This window comes from Hemiscyllium ocellatum, chromosome 15, assembly GCF_020745735.1.
Source record: "Hemiscyllium ocellatum isolate sHemOce1 chromosome 15, sHemOce1.pat.X.cur, whole genome shotgun sequence".
NCBI lineage: Eukaryota > Metazoa > Chordata > Chondrichthyes > Orectolobiformes > Hemiscylliidae > Hemiscyllium > Hemiscyllium ocellatum.
In genome coordinates, this window is record NC_083415.1 from 28,132,577 (window position 1) to 28,157,838 (window position 25,262).

General features: G+C 40.0%; 1 protein-coding gene across 1 annotated transcript in view; it reads left to right on the top strand.

Moving 5' to 3' along the window:
• The window catches only part of LOC132822656 (cadherin-like protein 26), a 55,628-nt gene that overhangs the window by 8,922 nt on the left and 21,444 nt on the right, over positions 1–25,262 (top strand). Inside the window, exons 2-9 of the mRNA XM_060835903.1 lie at positions 1,407–1,535; positions 2,736–2,894; positions 7,478–7,625; positions 16,999–17,165; positions 17,587–17,718; positions 18,352–18,537; positions 21,002–21,273; positions 24,042–24,184. Coding sequence (XP_060691886.1) covers positions 1,407–1,535; positions 2,736–2,894; positions 7,478–7,625; positions 16,999–17,165; positions 17,587–17,718; positions 18,352–18,537; positions 21,002–21,273; positions 24,042–24,184 — 1,336 coding nt within the window. The remainder of the gene's footprint in view (positions 1–1,406; positions 1,536–2,735; positions 2,895–7,477; positions 7,626–16,998; positions 17,166–17,586; positions 17,719–18,351; positions 18,538–21,001; positions 21,274–24,041; positions 24,185–25,262) is intronic.

Sequence of the window (25,262 nt, forward strand, 5' to 3'; positions counted from 1 at the left end):
CTAACAGCAGTGAGGATTAGCTCACAGCAGATGGATAGCTGAAGTTCCAAGTGAGCAGTTCCTGATTATTTTCTCAAGGACATTCAGTATAAGCAATAAATGCTGGCCTGCCAGTGATGCTCACATCCCGATTAAATTAATGATTAAAAAAAAATAGAATTACCCAGGAACTCAGGTAGATTGACTTCTGAGGAAGGGTCACCAGACCCGAAATGTTAACTCTGATTTGTCTTCACAGATGCTGAGCTTTTCCGGCATCTTCTGCTTTTGTTGCATTGCAACAACTGACTTTATACATCAGTCAGTTATTCATCTGCCCTCCCTTTGCTGACACCACCAGATGCCAAAATTCTAGAACAGTGCTACTCACAACCTCAGCATCAGTAAAAGTAAGTTAAAAGTACATGCCCTGTAATTGCTGAGCCTTAAATACCTTAGGGTTTAGGGTCTATATTTCAGAACAATGGCATCCAGCAGGACACACCATCCTGCTTTTCTCCTGTCCTCCCCACTGAGGAGGAATTGGGCTACCTCCTCACAAGATGTCAGTAGATTGAGTTGATGGTAAGTGTTCATCAAATTTAGCTTCTAGTTTTCATCAATCTTTTCTTACAAACAGAATAGAGAGGTCAGAGCAAGGGCGAGTCAAGCCTATGTGTCTACACACTAACTCCCAAAGTGGATTTGGAATTAGGAACAATCATGTTGTTGCTACTGCAGATGAAGAAGTTACAAAAGGAACAGCTTTCAGTCTGTTAGGGAAGGAATGGTTAGGGCAAAGGAACGTGCAATAAATTCTTCCCTCTATGTACCGGAAAACTCCAGAGACATTTTAATACATTGATTGGTAAATTACTGATGGGCAGCACAGTCTGAAAACAATTTCTAATGTTCTTTTGTATCGGATAATTATCCCCCAACACATTATAATGTTTTAATTCAATTCATAGGATTACTGATGTGCTATTTAAAAATTGGACTTTCAAAATTCAGAGCACATTCATAATCATACTCAACGACAGTAAATTTTCTTTGGTGTAACTCCATGTTATCTTGTGTTTGTAACTGTCATTGACATTATAGCAATAGGCTACCAACCAAACAGTCAGAACTTAATTCCCCATTTTGATCATCATTTAGCTTTTATTTTGTGTGAAATGTTCAAGTTTCATCAGTAGGTGCAAAGAAGCCAATGTGAATGAAGTGATCAATGCTAGATGTCAGAGTTCATCACATCTGTCAGAAATGAGATTGATCCAGTATGTGAGTGAGCAGCTCTGATGACATTAAAATATTGTCTCCCTCTCTCTACAAAAGGGATATTTCTAATAGAGTATAGCAGCTGCATAATACAAAAGGAAAAACACATGGTTAAAAAAAAGGTAGTCATTAAAAATGCATTTCAGGACCCGAGATCGGGAAATTCAAAGGAATTGAAACCACATCAACTGCGACGTTGCAAACGAGCATGGGTTCTAGCCACATTTGAAATTACAGAAGAAGATGAAGGTCCTTTCCCTAAATTTGTTGCCCAGGTAAGTAATACAATAGGAAATAGAATCAATGATATATTATTCTCAAATCTGACTGAATACTCCATTGTGAGGTGGTGAGAAAACATCTCACCAGCCTTACAATCAAGATTGAGTGTTACAGAGGGAAGTTCGTAAGAATTCAGAAAATATTTGAAAGCATGCACCATTAAAACTAACAAAAATCAACATAGTCTTGAAATTGTGTTTTAACTTACAATTTCTAACACAAAAGTTATTTATCCAATCGTGTGTTCCCAATAGGAAATGTAAACAATATCATGGGATTTTCTGTCTAATAATTCCAATTATTTTAATGGAACTTGATCAAACAAAATCTGCTTGCCAACAGAACTGTATCCTCTTCTCATGCAATTGAAATTATTTTTCCCTTTGAAATGTGGCATTCTTTTATCTGAGGGGGTGGTGGTGCACTGGGAGTGTCAGTGCGCTAGTACTCTAGAATGCCAGGTTATTCTTTATGGGGATGTGGGTTCAAATTTCACTGTAGGCAGCTGGTGAAATATAATTTAAAATAAATGTGAAATACACAGCTGACCTAATGGTGACCAGGTACTTACTATTGCTTGTCTTAAAAATCTATCTGGTTTGCTCATGTCCTCAAGGAAGGGAAATCTGCCATCCTTAGTTGGTCTGGCCCACATTTAACTTTAGATCCACAGCAATGTGGTTGATTCCTAAATGCTCTTGGTGCGATTAGAGATGGGTAATATATATTGCCCCATTCTAGTAATGCCCACATTGGCTAAGCAAATTTTAAAAATTGACTTAATGAAGGTAAGACAAATAGCTTCAACAGCATATCTTTTTTTCAGAGCATTACTTAGGAATACTTATACAACTATCAAATTGCCACAACAAATTTCAAACAATCTTTGTGTGATTGGAGTGCAATGCAGAAATTACAAATTGGATAACCCTATTATTTGTATTTAAAAATAACTGGTTAAAGTTAATGCTTAAATTATTATCAGATTATACTGCTTTATTAAATATACATGGGTTCAATGTTAGTGAAGTGTCTATGTACAGTATTAATGCTTAATCTCGAGCATTAGAATACATGCAGTTATCCGTGCAGAAGTTGTCATTGTTGACACCACACCCCCAACCACTCAGATTCCTCTCAATTTTCAGGGGCTACACATTATCAGGTTACTATAAACTTGATTCATTTTCTAGCTTCAAAATGACAAAACACAAAATTATTCATTGTGGTATAAAATTATGGGTCCTGGAGTTGATCAAGATCCGGAACATGGCTTATTTGAAATAAACAAGAACAATGGAAACTTATATATTAATCGTAAAGTTGATCGGGAAAGAACTTCAATATTTAAGGTAAGTATTTTTGTTTCCTACTTTATTTACATTTATTTAACATTTCTGTAAAATTGGTTCTCACTATGCACTTGGAATTTCTGTACAGTTCTGTAGCTGTTCCTTATCGTTTTGAAGGGAGAAACAATTGAATTAGGAAATAATTTTGAATACAAACATACAAATTAAGAGCAGGAGTATGTCACTCAATCCCCTGTAACCTTGTCATTCGCTAAGACCATGACTGATCTGATTGTAATCTCAACACTCTCAACTACACCAACAACCTTTCATGGAATTTCAGGGGTCTATTTACATCTGCTTTAAAAATCATCAAAGATTCTTCTCCAGCTCACCATTTAAGGAAGAGAACTCCAAAGACTCATCACCCCCTGAAAGAAAATGCTTTGCCTTGTCCCTGTCCCTGGCCCATTGTTATTAAACTATGATCCCTTGTTCTCAACTCTTCCACAAGAATAAGCATCCTCCAAAAATATGAACATAGGAGATGATGTCGCCTATTTCACCCCTTGAGTTTAGATCAGAGCGGTGCTGGAAAAGCACAGCAGGTCGGGCAGCATCCGAGGAGCAAATTCTCTATTCCTGATGAAGGGCTTTTGCCTGAAACGTCGCTTTTCCTGCTCCTCTGAAGCTGTCCAACCTGCTGTGCTTTTCCAGCACCGCTCTGATCTAAACTCCAGCATCTGCAGTCCTCACTTTTGCCTATTTCACCTCTTGAACCTGGTCCACCATAAGTTTGTGGCTCATCTGACTCTATTTCAAATACCACATTCCCCTCAACTTCCAATAGCTTTTGATTTTCTTGTCTTACACGAATCTATTCATTTCTGTCTTGAAAATATTCAATGGCTTTTCCGCCACTCCTGCCTAATGTAAAACGTCACACAACATTTGAAGAGAAAAAAATCTTCCTCATCTCTGTCATATGGGAGTAACCCACATCTTTTTTAACCAGTGCTCCTAGTTTGGAACTTGCCCATAAAAGGAAACAACATTTCCATGCCCACCTTGACTTAATGTTACCTCTTACTCTTCTGAACTCCCGTTGATATAAGCTTAGTTTGCCCAACCTTTTTTTCATAAGAGATATCACCAATACCAAGAATGAGTATAGTTGATCTTCTCGGAACTGCTTCCAATGGCATTTCTATCCTTCCTTAGACAAGACCATGACTGAATTCAGAACTCCAGATGTAGTCTCACTAACATCCTGTATAAATGAAACAAATTCTCCCTTTTTTTAAGTTTACAATTTCCAATGCGAAAGCTATTCCATTAGCTTACCTAATTATTTGCTGTAATGAAGTTTAAAAATGTATAAGCTTGGTTAATTCAGTGATACTCTTGACCATACAAGAAATATTGAGCTTTTTCACTATAACCTACAGTGCCCAAGCTAGCAAAAGCTGATTTTTTCCCCTTAATTATAACTTCAAGGGTAATCTTTTTAGGCCACCTGTGGCTGTCGACCACAACTTGTTGGCATGCTTCCAGGTCAGTACGTACAGTATTTTAGGAGTGTCATTTAAGGGATTAAATTTCCAGAGTTTGTCATTATTGTTAATTATAATGTCAGCAAGAAGTATTTTAATCCCCAGAGAAATGGTGTAAAAAGATGTTTTTTTAAAATAATTACTTATGGTTTCCACAGACTTTCCATTAAAGTTACATGGTGGCAGATCAACACATGGCCTAAATTCGCTTGTGGAAATAGTTGCCACAAGTTCTTACATTTTTTGTCATTATGTTAGAACCACATTACATTTTTCTGCAGTTAAAATAGTGTCAGAAGTTAAAAAAAAACTGATGGATTAACTCTATAGTAAAGATGTACAAATGCTGCCAAAGATATTTGATTACCTCTTTTATGTAGGTCACCACTTCCCCTCGAGCACTTTTTCTCCTGAATGGTCCTTTTAATGGACTAGACAGGCCTACTAATGTACCCTCATTATTATAAACTTTGTGGCAAATCATTTGCGAGCATGGAGATATTGATCACATTTACACTACTGCAACAAGGTTTCAGGGTTGAATTTTATTTGGAGGTGTGAGCACTGCCACTTTGAAATTTGGGGGCTAGACTATCTCCCCTTGCTTGAATTGAGCTGAATATTTTAATAGCTGTTAAACTGTTTAATGGGTTGGGGAAAAACTTCTGCACCTTCATCAGGGAGGAAGGCCCACCTCCGAGAGTTGATGACCAACAGCGTCTAGTCCAAGGTGGGAGCAGCAGTCACTGCTGAGAATGTAAAATGAGGAGCATTGCAACTGAATAAAACAGGATTGCTGGAGCCAGTACTGAACAATGAGGCAATGAAAAGTGTCGGTGGAACAGGATCGGGGCAACATTGTTGAGGAGTGGTGTCTGTTTCACAAAGGGTGCCTGAAAAAGGGTTATTTCTAGTGGCACAGTGGTTAGCACTGCTGCCTCACAGCACCAGAGACCCGGGTTCAATTCCTGCCTCAGGCGACTGACTGTGTGGAGTTTGCACGTTCTCCCCGTGTCTGCGTGGGTTTCCTCTGGGTGCTCCGGTTTCCTCCGTCAGTCCAAAGATGTGTGGGTCAGGTGAATTGGCCATGCTAAATTACCCGTAGTGTTAGGTAAGGGGTATGGGTGGGTTGCGCTTCGGCGGGTCGGTGTCGACTTGTTGGGCTGAAGGGCCTGTTTCCACACTGTAAGTAATCTAATCTAACCTCTGGTCTCACCAACGTGGCCTGGAATGTTCTTCCTTTTCTGCCCCCACTCCCCATCCCCTTTCTTGTCATTGTAGATATTTAATTGGTTGGTGTTTGAGTAAGTCTTTCTGTTGACTATGCTCTGTGTTGTCTGCTGTTGGTCAAATCTGTGGGTGTGGTTATTATTTCATGGTATCACAGTTTCCAGGCTATACAATCAATATACCTTTAAGCTTGTCACATGATGCCACAGAATGTGATATTGCAGCTTAAAGGTACCTGCCTTACCTTCAGTCACTGTCTCCACATAATGGAGTCACGGTAGTTAGATGAGTAGCTCTGATGAAGAGTCATCTAGACTCAAAAAGTTAGCTTGTTCTCTTTCTCCATTGATGCTGCCTGACCCACTGTGCTCTCCAGCATTTTTTGTTTTTAGTCAGATGACTATAATGTGCAGTAACATCAGTTAGGACAGAACCCGGACTACGTGTGTCAGCCTATAATTATGTTAACTTGTAAATAGTTAGCATTATAATTGAGTTTCAAGATAACTAACTTAACAGCACCTGAGCATCTTGTATCAGCTAACATATAGTAAATCACAAATAGCAATGGCTACAGAGAAATATGAACTAAACTTGAGTAAAAAAATCTATAAGCATAAGGGCAGACATTTTAAAAGGCATTGTCAATAAAGTTGTTGAACATATACAACATGATGTGCCATCTTAGAACATCTCTGTGGCACAAATCACAGCACAAATTATCAGTCTCTATACACAGGAAATTTGTAAGTTAGTTTCACTCTCAAGCCCATTTTCCAACAAATAGAAGACAAAAACAATTGTAAACAAAGTAAAAACCCAGGATTTGGTTTGATTTCCTGAATAATACCAGAACTATAAAAGATCAAACCAAACCTCAGCAAAAATGAATACATTTTTAATCACAAATCCATGAATTGCTATTTTCAGTTGTATTTATTACCTCAATTAATTACACTTTGGAACTACTGATTGTAAATAACTCATTTAAAAAAAGAGTTTGACTCACATTTTAATACATTTTGGAAATGACAACTTCTTGTTATGTTGTAGCAGTTGCAACTCATTTTATCAGAATCTAGGCAACAGTTTCCTAAGTGCTCTATTTATAACAACAATAGCACTATTCATATGTTCATTTTTAAGATTGTTGCATTTGGTGGGAACTCCAGCTTAGAAAGTGTAATCTGGCAGCATGGGTTTATGCCCGAAACGTCGAATTTCCTGTTCCTTGGATGCTGCCTGACCTGCTGCGCTTTTCCAGCAACACATTTTCAGCTCTGATCTCCAGCATCTGTAGACCTCACTTTCTCCTAGAAAGTGTAATCATCAACTTGTTTTGTATAGTACCATTACCTTCAGAGCATATCCCAAAGTGGTTCACTGCAGCATAATAAGACAAAAACTAACACTGAATCAATAATGAATGAATTATATTTCATTGGTTATGGGAGCTTTTCGGCACCCGATGAAATTGACATTTTTCATGTCTGACCCCAGATCTTCTCAAAACTTACTGACAAGCCATAGAATTTCAGCAGCGTAGGCATCTTTATACAATATGTTATCCAATTCCAATCAGCTTCAAACATCTTCAAGAAAATTAGTTGAATGGATAGATATCTTATGGATGTTTAGGCATAACACTATGAAACATGAATAAAGATCTGTCTAATAGTTACAAACTTGTACCAAAGAGCATTTTGCAATTTGAAGGCATGCTTTTTCTACCTTTTTAGATAAAGAAAGGTTTTGCAATATGATTGTAATTTTGTAATATTGCCTAATGAGTCTATTGATTCCATCATATTGTTTTGAATGATTGCATTCCGATATCAATATTTGTATGCTTACATTCAGTTAACAGTTGATGCTTTGCAAAAACGAACTGGAAATATTTTGGACTCATCACTGATTTATCAGATCAAAGTAAAAGATATCAATGACAATCCCCCCGTATTCTCCAAAGATATTTACCATGTCCAGGTTTCGGAATCCACTGCTCCAGGTAAATATTTCCTCTAAACTGTTTTTATTTAAATTCAAGATTATCGAGGTGAAGAATAATTATGAGAAATGGATCAGTAACCTAAGTGGAAGCTGTACCATGATTACATAAGCTAAAATACTCACATATGGAAATATCTTAGCTGTAAGAGCAACATTTTCACACATACAATCATTTTGAATCATACAATCAGTTTCCTTCATAAGTTATTTACAGTTCAAAGATTTCCACTAATAAGGAAGAAATGTACTTGCCCTACAGTTTAGAGAGAATTTAAAGAGGGTTTAATAGAACATTTTTCGAGTTCTGGCACATAATCATAGAGTCATAGAATATACAGCACTGAAACAAACCTTTTGGTCCAACCCATCCATGCCGACCAGATATCCCATTTGCCAGCACTTGGCCCATATCCCTCTGAACCCCTCCTATTCATATACCCATCCGGATGCCTTTTAAATGTTGCAATTGTACTAGTCTCCACCACTTCCTATGGCAGCTTATTCCATACACACACCAAGCTCTGTGTGAAAAAGTTGCCCTTTAGGTCCCTTTTATACCTTTCCCCACTCACCCTAAACCTATGCCGTCTACTTCTGGACTCCCCATCTCAGGGAAAATACTTTGTCTATTTATCCTATCCATGCCACTCATAATTTTATAAACTTCTATGAGGTCACCCCTCAGCCTCTGATGCTCCAGGGAAAACAGCCCCAGCTTATTCAGTCTCTCCCTGTACGTCAAATCCTCCAACCCTGGCAACATCCCTGTATGTCTTGTCAGAAACCTTTCAAGTTTCACAATATCCTTCTGATAGGAAGGAGACCAGAATTGCATGCAATATTCCAACAGTGGCCTAACCAATATCCTGTACAGCCGCAACATGACATCCCAACTCTGATACTCAATGCTCTGACCAATAAAAGAAAGTATACCAAATGCCTTCTTCACTAACCTATCTACCTGTGACTCTGCTTCCAAGGAGCTATGAACCTGCACTCCAAGGTCTCTTTGTTCAGCAACATTCTCTAGTACCTTATCATTAAGTGAATAAGTCCAGCTAAAATTTGTTTTCCCAAAATGCAGTACCTCGCAGGGACAGGTCTGAGGAAGGGTCACTTGACCTGAAATGTTCTGATTTCTCTCAGCAGGTGCTGCAAGACATAGAACATAAGATTAGATTCCCTTACAGTGTGAAAATAGGCCCTTCAGCCAACAAGTCCACACCGACCCTCCGAAGAGTAACATCCCCAGACCCATTTCCTTCTGACAAATGCATCTATTGCAATGGGCAATTTAGCCTGGCCAATTTACTTGACCTGCACATCTTTGGGCTGTGGGAGGAAACCAAAGCACCTGAAGGAAACACACGCAGACACGGGGAGAATGTGCAAACTCTACACAGACAGTCGCCTGAGGCTAGAATCAAACCTGGGTCCGTGGTGCTGTGAGGCAGCAGTGCTAACCACTGAGCCACCGTGCCGCCAGTACAGGCCCTTCGGCCCTCATTGTTGCACCGACCTGTGAAACCAATCTGAAGCTTATCTATCCTACCCTAAACCTACTGAGATTTTCCAACAATTTCTATTTTTTGAACATTTGTGGATTTCGGTTATGTTGATTGCAACAGAATAAGGTATGTGTTAATGACAATATTCTGACTCAAAGATTGAGTTTTACCAAAAATTGACTAAGTATCAAATATGGGCAGTTTCATTCAGGGTTTCTCTCCAGGAATCCTCATGCGTTTTCTCACATAATTATCCAAAACTCACCTTGTCATGTATCCACCACACTCACACTATTGTGTGCTGACTAATGACGGAAGCACAGTTGGAAAGACTCAGAATTCCCATCTTTGGTCCCAAATTTAAAACCTCAGCATACACCAGATCAAGTGCTGCCAGCTAGGAGCTGCCTTTCACATAGTACATTATGGGAGAGGGGCAAAAAAAAGTATCTGAGGGCACAAAGATGGCAAGGGCGGCACTTCATTGCAAATACCAGTTCACATTCTTAGTGTGTTGGTATTGTACATCATTCCCAGTCTGAGTGACACTCATTGCAACTGCAGCTGCAAGAATTAAGCTACACAGGTTACCAGACCTTTGCACCATAGTAAATTGGACCCCTGTCTAAGAAAGAGCTAGGCTAAAGTGAGGACTGCAGTTACTGGAGACTAGAGTTGAGAGTGCGGTGCTGGAAAAGCCCTGCAGCTCAGGCAGCATCTGAGGAGCAGGAAAATTGATGTTTCAGGCAAAGCCCTTCATCAAGAATGAGAGCTACTCTTTCCTAACACCCAGCACTGCATGATATTATTCATTGTTCAATTTGGGAACTTCACATGATGGAAAACTCGCAAAGGATTGAAATGGTTCACTTCTAGTCAACAATTGCAAAAGTGAGGAACGGAAAATCCAACAAAATAAAGGTACATTAGCTTCTGGGAACAGAAGAGCACTTTGTCTTTCAAATGTCAACAAATTTAGAGTCAGAGAATGATCCCTGCATCCAGCTCACATCTCTTGGAGCTGGGTATTAGTTACGTCCTGTCTTGTGCCCAACACTGATGTACCTCTTGCTCAATGTCAGCACCTTCCTCCTTGGAAGATGGGTGCCATTTTCTGAGTTCTCCGGTGTCAGTCATGTCTCCTTTAACAGCTATTCAAATTATGCAGAACACATCATGCTGGATTATGCAGCACACTCTGTGTGGATATACTTTATGCACAGACTCCACTCTACCCTCCCCGAGACCTACCCAAACATCAGAAAGTCATCTTCAGTAGACTTATTGCCTGCTTCATAATAGCCCTGATAGAAGAATGGGCTGCATGGTATCTATACTTGGCCTCAGTCAGGGGTGACATAATAGAGTCATCTGCCATGATTGCATAAGGTAGTCATCGTCTGCCAGCAGCCATCCTTGTAAGGCATCTAGCCCTTGAAACAAAGCAGGAACATGAGAGTTCTCAAGATTACCAGCATCAGTGCAGCTCTGAGGATAACTGGTGCAAATGTTTAAGATAATTACAGATGACTTGGGTGTTCATAACACAAAGCAGGAGTAGGCCATCTGGCCCTTCAAGCCTGCTCTGCCATTCAATAATATCATGGCTGATCTTATTGCGGCCTCAGCCTCACTTGCCCATCCTCTCACTGTAACCCTTTATTCCTTTACTGTTCAAAACATTAGCTACCTTAATTTTGAAAGCATTTACTGAGGAAACCTCAACTACTTCACTGGGCAGGGAATTCCATAGATTCACAACCCTCTTGGTGAAGAAGGTCCTCCTCAATTCTGTCCTAAATCTGCATTCCTTAATTTTGAGGCTATGCTCTCTTGTCCTAATTTCACCCACCAGTGGCAACATCCTCTCTACTTCTATTTTCTCTACTACTTTCATAATTTTATATGTTCCTATAAGATCCTCCCTCATTATTCTAAATTCCAATGAATGTAATCCCAGTCTACTTAATTTCTCCTCATAGGCCAAACCCCTCAACTCTGGAATCAACCTGGTGAACCTCCTCTACACCTCCTTCAGTGCCAGTACATCCTTTGTCAAGTAAGGAGACTAAAGCTGCATGCATTACTCCAAGAGCAGCCTCACCAACATCCTATACAGCTGCAATAATCCCTGCTTTTAAACTCAATCCCTTTAGCAATGAAGGAGAAGATTCCATTTCCCTTCTTAATTACCTGTTACACCTGCAGACCAACCTTCTGTGATTCATCTACAAGGACACTCAGGTCCCTCTGCATAGCAGCATGCTGCAATTTCTACCATTCACATAATCGTCCTTTTTACTTTTATTCCTACCAAAATGGATTACTTCATGCTTATTAACATTGTATTCCAACTGCCAGACCTTTGCTCACTCACTATCTATGTCCCTTTGCAAAGTTTCACAGCCCACTGTACACTTTGCTCTACTACTTATCTTAGTGTCATCTGCAAACTTTGGCACACTGCACATGGTCTCCAACCCCAAATCATCCCTGTAGATTGTGAATAATTGTGGTTCCCAACACTGAACTCTGAGAGACACCACTAGTCACTGACTGCCAACAAGAAAAACATTCATTTATCTCCATTCTTTGCTTCCTGTAAGTTAACTAATCCTTGATCCATGTAAATACATTGCCTGTAACAGCTTACGTCTTTATCTTATATAATAGCCTTTTGTGTAGTACCTTGTTGAATGCCTTTTGATGACTCTAGATATACCACATTTGCTTGGATCCCCATTGTTTACTGTGCTCATAGTGTCTTCATAGAATTCCAGTAGGTTAGTTAAGCATGACCTGCTCTTGATGAACCCATGCTGCATCTGCCCAACGGGACAATTTCTATCTAGATGCCTTGCTATTTCTTCCTTGATAATAGCCTCAAGCATTTTCCCCACTACCCAACTTAAGCTAACCAGTCTACGATTTCCCATTTCTTAGCTACCTCTTTTTTTAAACAGAGGCATCACATTTGCTGTTTTCAAGTCTGCTGGAACTGCCCCAGAGTCCAGTGAATTTTGGAAAATTCCCATAAGTGCATTTGGTATTTGTCCCGTCATCTCTTTTGGTATCCTAGGATGCATTCCATCAGGGCCAAGAGATTTGTCAACCCTTAGCTCCATTGGCTTACCCAACAGTATCTCCTTTGTGAAACTGATTGTTTCCAGGTCCTCACCTACCTTCATCTCTCCTTGTCAATTACTGGCATGTTATCTGTGTCCTCCACTCCACTACTGATGAAATGACACTTCTTCCTGTTGACAAAGTCAGCTGTTTTAATAATATAGGCAAAAGTGAGGACTGCAGATGCTGGAAATCAGAGTCCAGATTAGAGTGGCACTGGAAAAGCACAGCAGGTCAGGCAGCATCCGAGGAGCAGGAAAATCAATATTTCGGGCAAAAGCCTTTCATCAGGTATGAGACAGGGAGCCTCCAGGGTGGAGAGATAAATGGGAGGGGCTGGGGAGAAGGTAGCGAAGAGTACAATAGGTGGGGATGAAGGTGATAGATAGGAGAGGAGGGTGGAGTGGATAGGTGGGAAGGAAGATTGACAGGTGAGAGGCCCACTGATGCACCCTAGTCAACCCACGAGATGGGTGACTGTGCCTGTGTGCAAAGTGTCTTGACGTCAGCATTCCAATAAAAAGTGTTGGTGCACTCCAAAGTGCAACAATGAAGTGGAGAACTGTGGTCTAAAAGAGCCAGAGTGGAGTTTTGAGGAACAGTAAGGGTGCAATGTCAATCCATGGACAGGGAGTGTAGGTGGTTGTTGCCCATGGAGTATGCCCTATAAGGTTGGGAACTACTGTCCAAGCTGGATGCCTGAGGTGCAATCAGTGAGCTGGAGCTGCCAGGTAACTGCTGTGATATTCGGATTGGAATTATGCCATCTAACTTCTCCCCAGTGCCTGCAGACAGAATTTCATAGGTGTCTAAACGACATGGGGTTTTGCAAGATTTTATAGCAAAATCAGAGTCACGCAAGACCTATCTCAACAGCAGGAGCCTCTCACTCTGTCCTTGTGCTTTTGCCAAGAGAGGAGCCAAGTTTCTGAGGTTGTCAATTAAGGGATTAAAGCTAATTAAAAAGTTTGATTTTGGCACAACTCACCTTGTTAACATTCAGCTTTCTTACTAAACTTGCTGAACAAGTTAGACATTGAGGAATCTCAACACAGATATCCAAACAGTCACCTAGTGATGTCAGCACACTTCTGACTGCAGAAAGTCTTAACATTATCAGGGCACAATTTACGGGCACCAGTCACGTGGACCCCTCAATCCCAAACAGTGGCATCTGGCATTTACCAACCACATACAACCATTATTACAATTCTCCAATCAACTCACAGGCCACTTAGGAAGCGCGGACCTGCACTGCAAGGTACACTGGCAATTAGCGTCAAAAGACTGCAGCAAGGACTCTTGGTGTGTAAGGGCAGGAATCTGGCTCATGGATTGGACCAGGCTGCATCTTAGGGCAGTTCGCTGAGTGTGTAAGTACTCATTCACATAATTGCCTGCCTGCACCTCACAGCATCGCTATTGTGCCATACTGCACCAATGAGCACAGTCACACAAGCTGGCAGCTTGCCTTGCTGGTCAGCAGTCCTCAGTCAAGGAGGTGGACATCTTGCTGTTTGACAGTGTGCTATGTCAATCTCACACCTGCAGCATGAGCCAGCAGCTAATGCTGCAAACACACTGCACATGCAGCAAATAGGAGCCATGTATCAAACTCCTCTGGAGAAGTAGTCCTCAATGTAACATTCATTGGGACATTCATTAATCAGGGGTTCTGGCATAGTAAGTCAAGGGCAACTTCCAATACCAGTCCAAGGAATTGACAACAGTCAAGTACTGGGTTGAGTGAGGTGTCTGCATTCAAGGGAGACTATGATGGTCAGAACTGTAGCTTCATAATGTGCAGGTTAGGTGAATTCGCCATGCTAAATTGCCTGTAGTGTTAGGTGAAGGGGTAAATGTAGGAGAATGGGTCTAGGTGGGTTACGTTTCAGCGGGTCGGTGTGGACTTGCTGGGCCGAAGGGCCTGTTTCCACACTGTAATTAATCTAATCTAATCTAATCTAATGACCAGCCTGAGGGTAAGGACTAATACAGTGGGTGAACCATCGGTGAGCGGACAGTTCACTTCTCATCTGGTTTCGGCTGTCACAGTGACGGGACATGGTCAGTCCATTGGGTCTGTCCACAGAAACTAATGGGAAAGAGATTTGGGATTGGGGGATATAAGTGGCAGGAATACTGAGCAACCTATTTATAGTGATTAGGGTCTGTAGGCTGTTTAGTCAATGGCTACTCACCTGATTCCCTGTCACCATGCCTTTGGTCATGAGGGCATTGAGTGTTTGGGTAATGGCATGCAGATAAAAAATGAGGTCTGCAGATGCTGGAGATCACAGCTGAAAATGTGTTGCTGGTTAAAGCACAGCAGGTTAGGCAGCATCCAAGGAACAGGAAATTTGACGTTTTGGGCATAAGTTTCCTGATGAAGGGGTCTGGCCCGAAACGTCGAATTTCCTGTTCCTTGGATGCTGCCTAACCTGCTGTGCTTTAACCAGCAACACATTTTCAGCTAATGGTATGCAGATGTCTATTCCTCTTCAGCTGACTCTGAGAGTGCTGTAGCTGACTATCTATTGCAGCCACCAAACTGTCCATGCAGGCTGTCAGAGGATGGTTCAGTAGCCTGGGTGTTTCTTCCTCTGCCAGCCACAGAGCTGTGCAGTGAGGTACTCACCAGTTTCTGTTCTTGAGGCTATCGTTCCTACAGAGGTGTCAGTACCTTAGCTTGTGCTGTGTGTGGAAAGCAGCCTCGTTGATGTTTGATCTGTACTCAAGTCCTCAAAGGACTTTTAGGGGAGCCAGTTCTTTCTCTGGAGAGGTGATAGGCATGCAAGAGGCATCTGTATGACAAGAGAGAGAGGATGTTGCAGTCAATGGTTATAAGTGGTATGCAACGAATGAGATTAATAGCAGGTTTACTATGAGTGTTGTAGTAGAGTACAGAATGGTGTGTTTTGATTATGGGACATGGATGTCTCAACATCTTTGTAAGAGCAGTTCCAGTCTTCTGCTGTGAGATCAAAGATTATGTCCTTGCAGAGGCTGAGTAGTGTCATATCAGGCATGGCTCCACTCCTCCAGGTCCTTTCTGCCCATTGTCTTCTCCTGGAATGAGAGAAAGGAGGGATTGTGTGAGGTGAAAGTGAGCTGCTCCATTGTTAGTGCTGGTGTAGGTGGTGGGAAGATAGTGAGATGTACTGAGGGAGTGAGAGGCAGTACAGAGACATTACTTGGTCAGTGACATGAGGTCTTAGCAAGTGGGTGAAGGAAGATGTAGGCAATAGTGGTACAGCATGAATTTTGACAAGTAGGTGCAGTTGCAAGGATAGAATGAGTGTGAAGTAGCAGAAGGAAGGAGTGTGGCATTTATCTTGGTGGAAGTGGTGGTCATTAACCTTTCTAGGGCGCTGCTTGTCATTGTTCTGCACAGTTGAGATGGTACTGACCCAAGTGGCAACCAAGGTGCCAGGATCTGTGGCATGTTCTCCTCTGTTGGATCTCTGGGAAGATGGTTCCCCTTCTTTGTACCATCCCCATGCCCAGGACCTCCAGGTCGCTGTTGGCGAATCATGGGGTGAACTTCCCCTTATCTGACATCTTCTGACTTCACCCTTGACTGAGTAAAGTGGTTTCAGAATGCCAATGCTTGTCTTGGCATATAACAGCCTGTCAAATATTGCATGGATGCTAGGGATGCTGGTCTTTCAGTGGATATCTGGTGAGTGGCAAGTTGTTCTACGAATGATATCTGATAAGTTTGGATTGGAATTGGATTTGAGGTATGCCACGGGGCCAGGGTACCCAAATAATCAGGCATGCCTAGCAAACAATTTCACTGGAACTAGTGGCTACTGTCCATAAAAAAAAACCATGCAACTCGCACTTAGCCAGAAAAACCTAGCCAAAAATGTTTCAGCCCTGAATAAAATTTAATCAAGATTAGATACATAAGCATGTAAATAGTGTATGCAAGTAAGTGTATGCAAATAGACATTTTACTACTCCTGAGTGAAATCCAGGTCTCATTGTTCAAAGTTTAGTTGAAGAATCAGAATGTTTTCTGTCAATGTCAGGAATCTAATGTTTCCAATCTTGCCATATTTTCCCAATTAGCTCAGTACTTCCTACATATTTCAGGGGATGGGAAAACTTTGAATTGTTGATCAGTTTCCAATATAAATATAAATAAAACAAACTTGAAAATATTTTTTGTGTAATATTGCTATTTTATTAAAGTTTGCTAAACTACTTTCTGCACTTGAATTTGTTTTTACTTTCGTTATTATAATATTTCTTTTCTCATTCATTACACAGTTAGAATAGTGGATGGAAAGTTTGCTATGGCTACTGCCTGGAGAGTGTCATTTGAAAATGGCTCTGCCAGATTTTCCTGGCACCAAGCTTTTTCTAAGACAGCTCCCCCACAAATTTACACTTCTTAGAGGAGCAGATGTTTTCACACCGAAAACTAAATTCTTTCCTTGTGTGGTATTGTTAGCTGCATGATGGCATCTCATCAGCTCGTTTTAGATTCCTACAAATTTCAAATTGATGTTTTGCCAATGTAAATCAATTGATGTAAAATCCTGGAGATATGTTTCACTCTGCCTAAATTCCCAATGTCCATTCAGAGCGCAAAAGGTTCAAGTCACTAATGTGATATGCTTATTTTGCTATGAAGTAAGTTAAATAAATTTGAATTTGTTTTAAGAAATGTAATTATTGTTTAGTAACAGATGTGTCAGATTTGGATATACTTTGTCTTTCATTTAGGTCAAAGTATTTTTAAAGTTGAAGCCACGGATAAAGATGAGATAAAGCATCCTAACTCAATTATTTCATACTATCTTGTTTCTGAACCGAAAGCACCAACTGGAAGGATGTTTGCTATTGACCAAGAAAATGGAACAATTACTCTTAAAAATTGCTTAGATTATCAGGTGTGGCAAATATTGGTTGGATTTATTTTGAATATGTGGGCTGTCGTGTATAATCTCCCTTCAGAGTCATGAAAAATATACCTTCTGACAAGGAATTGTGAGCTGTGATATTATACAAAACATAACTTGTCTTTGAAACATGATGAAACCTTGAGGGTCAATGCTTGAGTAGCTATACTGTGACTTCTTTGACAAGTTATTGTCTGTTAAATATCATCCAGTCAATGTTAATGTGGCAATTTCCATGCAAATGTGTTAAGCATATTTAGAGTAGATTGTTCAACACTGCTGAAAGATTGAAAACAAACTGTTAGAAATTACTTTAGCTTGATTGATCTGAAAATTAGAAATTTCTTCTTGCTAAATTAAGTGAGATATAAAACAATTTAATTGACAACATTTTTACTGATGTTTGATTTAGAAAATCACCTCATACAAACTTCTCATTCGTGCTAGAGACAATGGTCCTCAAATTCAACATTCTTCCACCGCCACAGTAATTGTTAATGTGGACGACAGAAACAATAACCCTCCTACCTTTATCAGTCACACTGTAAGTACTGATGGTTAAGGACATTTTGGGCATATTAACTTTTTTCAATCAGTGATTTTCATGATGCAATGTTGATGTCCTTGCAGACTTGATGGGCTGAAGGGTCTCTGCTGTATTGTATGATTCTATGTTTCCAGGATGCGATATAGCTTTCATGGAATTTGGGCGTGGAATGCCTTGTCTGCTAATGTAGTTAACTCAGTTACATTAGTGAGATTTAAACAATTTTTGGATAAGCACATGGATGATGATGGGAAAGTGTATGGAGATGAGCTTAGATTAGTTCACAGGTCAGCGCAGCATCAGGGCTGAAGGGCCTGTTCTGTGCTGTGTTGTTCTATATTCTATGTGAACAGATTTCCGCAATGTACTTTGTTACTTAACAGGGATTAACAAGTCATGAAATAAAACTGTTGAGTACTGCAATGATACAAGTACTTTAGAAATACGTCAGAATGATCTTGAAAGCTCTGTACAGAAATGGAATTGGTGCTTTCTGTGCAGAGTTTTAAATCTCAAGTTGAAACCACAGATATTGTGTAGATATTGTCAATTTAATTAAAATCACCGCAATTTGTACACATTTATTTCAGTTTCACTAAAATCAAGCAATGTCACATCTTTAATTTTCAGGCCTCAGCAACTGTGTCTGAAAATAATGTTATGGCAGTTATACTGAAAGTAAAGGTAACTGATGGAGACCAACCTAATACCCCAGGTTGGAAAGCAAAATATACCATTATACATGGGAATGAAAAGGAGAATTACAAAATTGAAACTGAACCAGATACAAACAATGGAATTCTGTTGCTGATAAAGGTATGCATTGTAATTAAGCTCTCTTCCTTTATTCAGAATAAATAGACATTTTGAAAACATTGTACTTCCTAAACATTACCCTCATCTCTTCCTCTCATCTCAGTTTCATGAATGGGTTTCTCCCTGAGGATACTCCATGAGAGTATTTCCTCATCAGCTGCTATAGTCAAATTTGTCTCTCTCACAACTTCTTTATCTATCTCAGCTGAGCCAAGTGGTTGTCCTTTTTAAAAAAAGCTACATTGGTACAATGACATAGGGAGAAGTCTAATTTGAGGGATTCAAACACTGTGGTCCAGTAAACACGGATACAGATTTTAGAAGTGACACCAAGTTCAAGTAGTTTGGAGTGAAAAAGAGGTAAGAGGTGAAGGTTTTCAGAGACAGAGTCATTAGGGCTTTTGTTTCATCATAACATTAGTAGCAACAGATTTGAAAGGAAGGCATGAAATGCCTCAGAAGAGAGAGCCATTATCAATGCAGGCTGTTATAAAGGCCAAGAAAGGAAATAAGGTAGCAGTTTACTGGCCATAGGGTCAAGGTAGCAGGTGTTGTAAATAGGAAGAACTTGGAGATGGCTTGAGTTGAGATGAGAGAGAAATGAAAGATGGAACTCTACAGGATGCTTGCTCCTGTGGAGAAAGTAGAAAGACAACAGAGGGAGCTGAATAGAACAAAGAACAAAGAGCAGTGCACCGCAGGAAGAGGCCCTTTGGCCCACCGAGACTGCACTGACACATGATGTCTTTCTACACTAAAGCCTTTTGCCTCTACACTGTTTGTATCCTTTTATTATCTGTGTATTCATATATCTGTCAAGATGCCTCTTAAATATTGTGATTGTATCTACTGCACCACCTCCTCTGGCAGCACATTCCAAGCACTTTGTACAAAAAACTTGCTTCTCACACCTCCTTTAAATGTATACCCTTTTACCATAAACTAATGTCACTGACATTGCTATCATGGATAAAAGACTCTGACTATCCAATGTATCTATGTCTCAAATTATTTTGCAAACTTCTATCAGGTTGGCCATTATCTTTTGACATTCAAATGAAAACAAACCAAGTTTGTCCAATCTGTCCTTGTAGCTAATACTCCCCAAACCAGGCAGCATCCTGGTAAACCATTTCCCTACCCTTCCCAAAGCCTCCACATCCTTCTGGTGGTGTGGTGATCAGAGCTGTATGCAATATTCCAAATCTGGTCTTATTAAAGTTCTAAGCAGCTGCAACATGACTTGCTGATTTTTATACTGTTGGTGCTACTAAGAATTCTGCCATTTACCAGATACTACCCTCCAGCATTAGATCTCTCATATTTGTGCAGATAGTCTTATTCTTAGCAATGAGGATGTTTTAGTGCCTCTGGCAGTTCTTAGAGGTGACAGTGGTTGAAGTACCAGAGAAAAGACAAAGGTTTTCAGTAAGGAAAATAAGATAGGGAAGATCTTTACAGTCCAAAATAATCCGGGAGTAGTTAGCAATTTTGATAGAGAAAATTAGGACTGGACCTTCCACAAAATTCTGGAATTCACTTCCTAAACATCTCTGCTTTTCCACCTCTCTTTCGTCTTGTATAATGCTTCTTCAAAATGAAGCTTTTTGTCACTTTTCCAATGATCTCTGTATGTTATCAAGACCAGAAGGTTTGTGTTATAAGGAGAGGCTGGATAGGTTGGGATTTATTTCCCTGGAGCGTAGGAGGCTGAGGGGTGAATTAAGAAGTTTATAAAATCAAGAGGAGCATGGATAGGGTAACTAAACAAGGTCTTTTCCTAAGGCTGGGAGAGTTCAAAACGAGAGGGCAAAAGTTTAGGGTGAGAAGGGAAAGACTTAAAAGGGACCTGAGGGGCAATGTTTTCACACAGAGGGTGTTTTATATATGGAATGAGCTGGCAGAGGAAGTGATAGAAGCTGATACAATTACAACATTTAAAAAACTTTTGGACAAGTGCATGGATAGGAAAAGTTTAGGGGGATATGGGCCAAATGCAGGATATTTGGACTAGTTCAGTTTAGGAAACCTGGTCAGCATGGATGAGTTGGGCTGAGGGGTCTATTTCCATGCTGCATGACTCTATGACTCTACCTCCTTTTGTTGCGCCGAGTCAAGTATTGCTTCACTATGTTGCCGTGAAGTGCCTTGAGACATTTGTTACATTTAAGCCACAATATGAAAGCAAGTTGCCATTGCATCAAGACTATTCTTCATAAATTATTGGAAGTTATATTAATTGTAAATACTTTTTAAGGCAAGAGGCATTGTTGGAAGGAATAGCCCCACTGAGAGTCACCATCTGACTCTTCACGCTCTGTTGTGCTACTGTCAGTGCTTCAATAATCTTCTCAGTAATGAGAGATCTCTTGACTCCACAGTGTGTTCATCCTTTACTTAGCCGTAATCTATGTACAAAGCTATGAAAATTGCACCAAACTGCTTCACTGCATTAATTCTTCAGCATTTAGATTATGAGCATGGTCGAGAAAGAATACTTCAGATCGCTGTTGAAAATGAAGAACCATTATTTACCTGTCCTGGCACGAATGTTGATTTGCGTACTTCAGAATCACAGATAATGACAGTAAATATCAATGTATTGGATGAAAATGATCCACCGCTTTTTGACCCTGCTGAAATGTTAGTCAAACATAAAGAAGGTCTGCTACCTGAAGTTGTGCTGGGGAGAATGAATGCCACAGATCCAGATAATATATTTAAAAACCATATCAGGTAGGTGAAGGTGGAAATACAACTCCCATTTTATTAGAAATACAATGTTCAAGGTTTTGTAAACCTATTGGAGGTTTGAATAGGTTTTGTGGATTTATGTCTCCTGACTACAAGATGTAGTCATGGAGTCATGAATTCACCCTCTTGCAATCTTACCTCACTATATAAATGCAATGAAGAGTTGCATAGACAATATCGGCATCAAGCTTATGCACAAGTGAAGTTTAAGGACTGGTTCCCATTTACAAAGAAATTCTAGTCATCAGTTAGCAGTGGAAACATTACCGATCTGATATAGGGACCACTGAATATTAGCACAGTATTTGAAAGGATGAATAATTAATGCATATGATGAACCAAGTAATGTAGTTCTGGCAATAATTTGTTCTGTGAATGACTATCTCTTTGTGAAAAACTAGCCAAAAGGTCACACGATTTAACTGTTATCATTTTTCTGTATGTACTACATGGACATACTTGTAAATCAGTCAGTATGGAACAGAGGAATCAGTTGCCACACTACACCAACACTTTCTCACAGACTCTTCCGGTTTCTTTTCAGTTTTTGTCAAAGCCTTCCACTTTCTCATTCAACCCTGTCAAAACCACTGAAATGAATGAAATATATTTTGAACTACTTTAAAGTCTATAAGAATATTTTACCTGCAATATAACCGTTGTTTTTTTAGTTTCAGCTGTGCTGGAATTCACTAGGCTAGTCATCCATAGAAAGTTTAAACTGGGAATTCGTGAAAATCAATGAATTTCAAATCGTGCATGGAGTTCAATTCATTTTATAGTAGGTTACGTTTGTATAAACATCTAGATATTAGCAAGGGATTACAAAATTAATCCTAATATTTTGGTCTAGATGCAACTCCTCATCTACAACCAAGAGTAATCATTCATAATTTGAGCTACTTGTCAGATTTTCTGCATCCCCATGCACTAACTGCTGTAATGTGCAGATGTGCTGGATTTCTCAAATAAGTAGCAGGGTCAATCTGAAAGCTATGATAGTTCAAACAACACTACTCCAATTGGCTTAGTCCTTCATAAGAGCAAGAAGAAACCAATGTAGATTTGACAAATTGCCCACATTCCAAATAAATTACAGTGCACTATAAATCTTACACCTGTCCTGCCAGGTATAAGGGACTTCCTCTCAATTTGTTAATATTCAATGAGGACACACATCTTTCAAAACTAAAATGGATTGATTTCCTTTTACACAATACTCTGTGACTCAGATCCATGGCAATGCAGTTGTACTAACCTCGACAGAGCCTTATAAAAAGAATGAAACCAGACAGCCTGGCATCAGCCAAGATACGAAAAACAACAGCACACCTGTCAACCCTGCAAAGATCTTTTTACTGCATCTGGGCCTTGTGCCAAAACTGGAGAGCCATCCCCCAGATTAGATAAGCAATGCATTAGTAGAGATTTCCATGGAATTTTGTCTTACAGATGAATACTTAGATACCACCATCACTATCCCTGGTTATATCTATATCTATGCGAGGAGCAGCAACTGGTTTACCTAAAGATGAGGTGTCAGCCTGGTGAAGTTTCAGCACAGAATTACTTGCAGGTCAAAGAGATAATCAGCATGTAATAGACAACTGGACAACATCCAGGCTTGGGTTGATAAATGGTAAATAACATTCATGTCAAATAAATACCAGTGAAGGACTATTTCCAACAAAAAAGAATATAGCCATTGTCCTTTAACAGTCAATGGCATTAGCATTGCTAAATTCTCCATTATCAACATCTTTGAGTGATTTACCTGAAACTAATCTGTAGACCAACCATATATACGCTGCGGCTATAAGCGCAGGCCTGAGATTGGGGGTTCTGTGGTGAGTAAGTCACCTTTTGACTTCTCATTACTTGTCCACTATGACGAGGCACGAGTCAGGAGCATGATGGAATACTCTCCATACCTGGATAAGTGTAGTTTCAACTCATGAAACTTTGACACCATCCAAGACAAAGCAGATGTCTAACATTGTCAAGGTTCACTCCCTCCACCACTGATGTACAATGGCAGCAGTGTGTACCACCTACAAAATGCACTGCAACAACTTAACTAGGCTCCTTAGACAGCACTTTCCAAACCTGTGACCTCCACCACCTTGAAGATCAAGGGCAGCAGACAAATGAAACTCCACCATGCTCATGCAAACTACATCAAGCCAGGAACATTCCTTAGAGCAACTGGAAGTTTCTTCTCTGGGATGGGAATAGGATTGTGCAGACATGTGTTTAGTTAGTGGTGAGAGTCACTGCTGTGCCATTGATCACAATTCCAGGCAAATGAATGAGATGAGGGTGTGGAATGATGTCCTGATTGGCATTCCTGGTTTTCTGCCCAAAGGATAACAATGTGTTATGTCTGTCAGGAGATGATGGCTAATTTCATCGCTTTGGCCACTCCCCATATTCTTAGCAGTGCACGGAGAACAGTGGAACTCTGAGGAATCTGACAATAGCATGTGGATGGTTGAAGAGTGGGCACAAAATCCCTCAAAATATTAAGCTCAAAGATAATAAATTGTAAACTAAAATCCAATGCCTCAACATAAACTGCCTGTGTTGAGTGAAGAGGTTGGGAGTGAGATGGTCAGAGTGGATTCAATGATGCATAAAATTAACCATAATCCTCTTCATTCTACAGAGACGTCACTGTATAAGTTAATACATTATATTTAGCTAAGATGGTAAATTCAAATGTTCTTCCTTTATTCCATTCTCTTTTCAAGGTATGTAAAAGCACATGATCCTGGTGAACTAGTTTCTGTGGATAAAGTGACTGGTATTGTCACAACGTTGAAAGAATTGGATCGAGAAGCACCCTATATGAATGGAAGTGTTTATGATATTATTATTCATGCAGTTGATGATGGCAAGTGATATTTAAAGTGACTTTAATAATTTAGATGTTTTAATGATGCTTTTCAACTGTTTTGGTGAGATATCCAAATCTGTGATTCAAGATGAATATTTGTCATTACAATGCATAGAGTATCTTTAATCTATGGTTTCAAGTACTGCTTTACAGGTTAAAATAGCTGACAATAAACATCACAGTGGTTTCGGTGTTCCCACAGCTTCTTCTCTCTCAGGACAATAGTTTGCACGGTAGTAGTCAACTCTGTGCAAAGCATCACCTGTTATGGTTCAGGAGGCTGCCAATGCAGTCTCTGCTACATTCGCCCCTGATGAGGAGAGCAGACAGGGAAGGTGCCTAATGCAATGGTGTCTATTTTCTCTGGGCGCTCTTCTCAATATACTGAGTTTTCATTTTTTGCTCACCTCCTTTCATGCCTTACAAACAGTTAACCTCCAAAGATCATGGCTATCAATGAGTGTGCCCAGTTGGCAGTGCATATGCAGGCAACCCGTTGGCAGAGATATGAACAATTAGGATGAGGCTATGACCCAGTGGCCAGTTCACTATGCAGAAGGTCTTTGGGTATGTGGTCATCATCCATTTGACGAACATAGCCAAGAGAGTGCAGACATCATTGGCTTAGCATTGGGTGCAGGCAGATGGAATTAGCATGCTCCAGGATCTCTGAATTGGTTACTTTCAAGAGTTATTGAGGATGTCTGTCACAACAATGGTGGAAACAATTTAGTCTTTTGCCATGCTTGGCACGTGTGGCCCATGTCCTTAGTATTGTAGAGGAATTAATTGAAGATGCAAGCTTGGTAGACTCACAGTTTGGTGTAGTCAGTCAAGGTCCTGATGCTCTATACTCTGTTATTTAGTTGGACATACAGCTTTTGCAAAGCATGTATTGATATATGTGATTGCATAGCCAAATTCCAGTACCTTATTGTCAATGCTGATAAATAGCGGTGTGGGATAGACGGTGATATGGCAACAAACTGGACCATGATATATGTTTTTATGGTGCTAATAATTGAAACAAGCTTTTTATAGGCACGAGAAAGCTATTCTATTAATTGTAATAGTA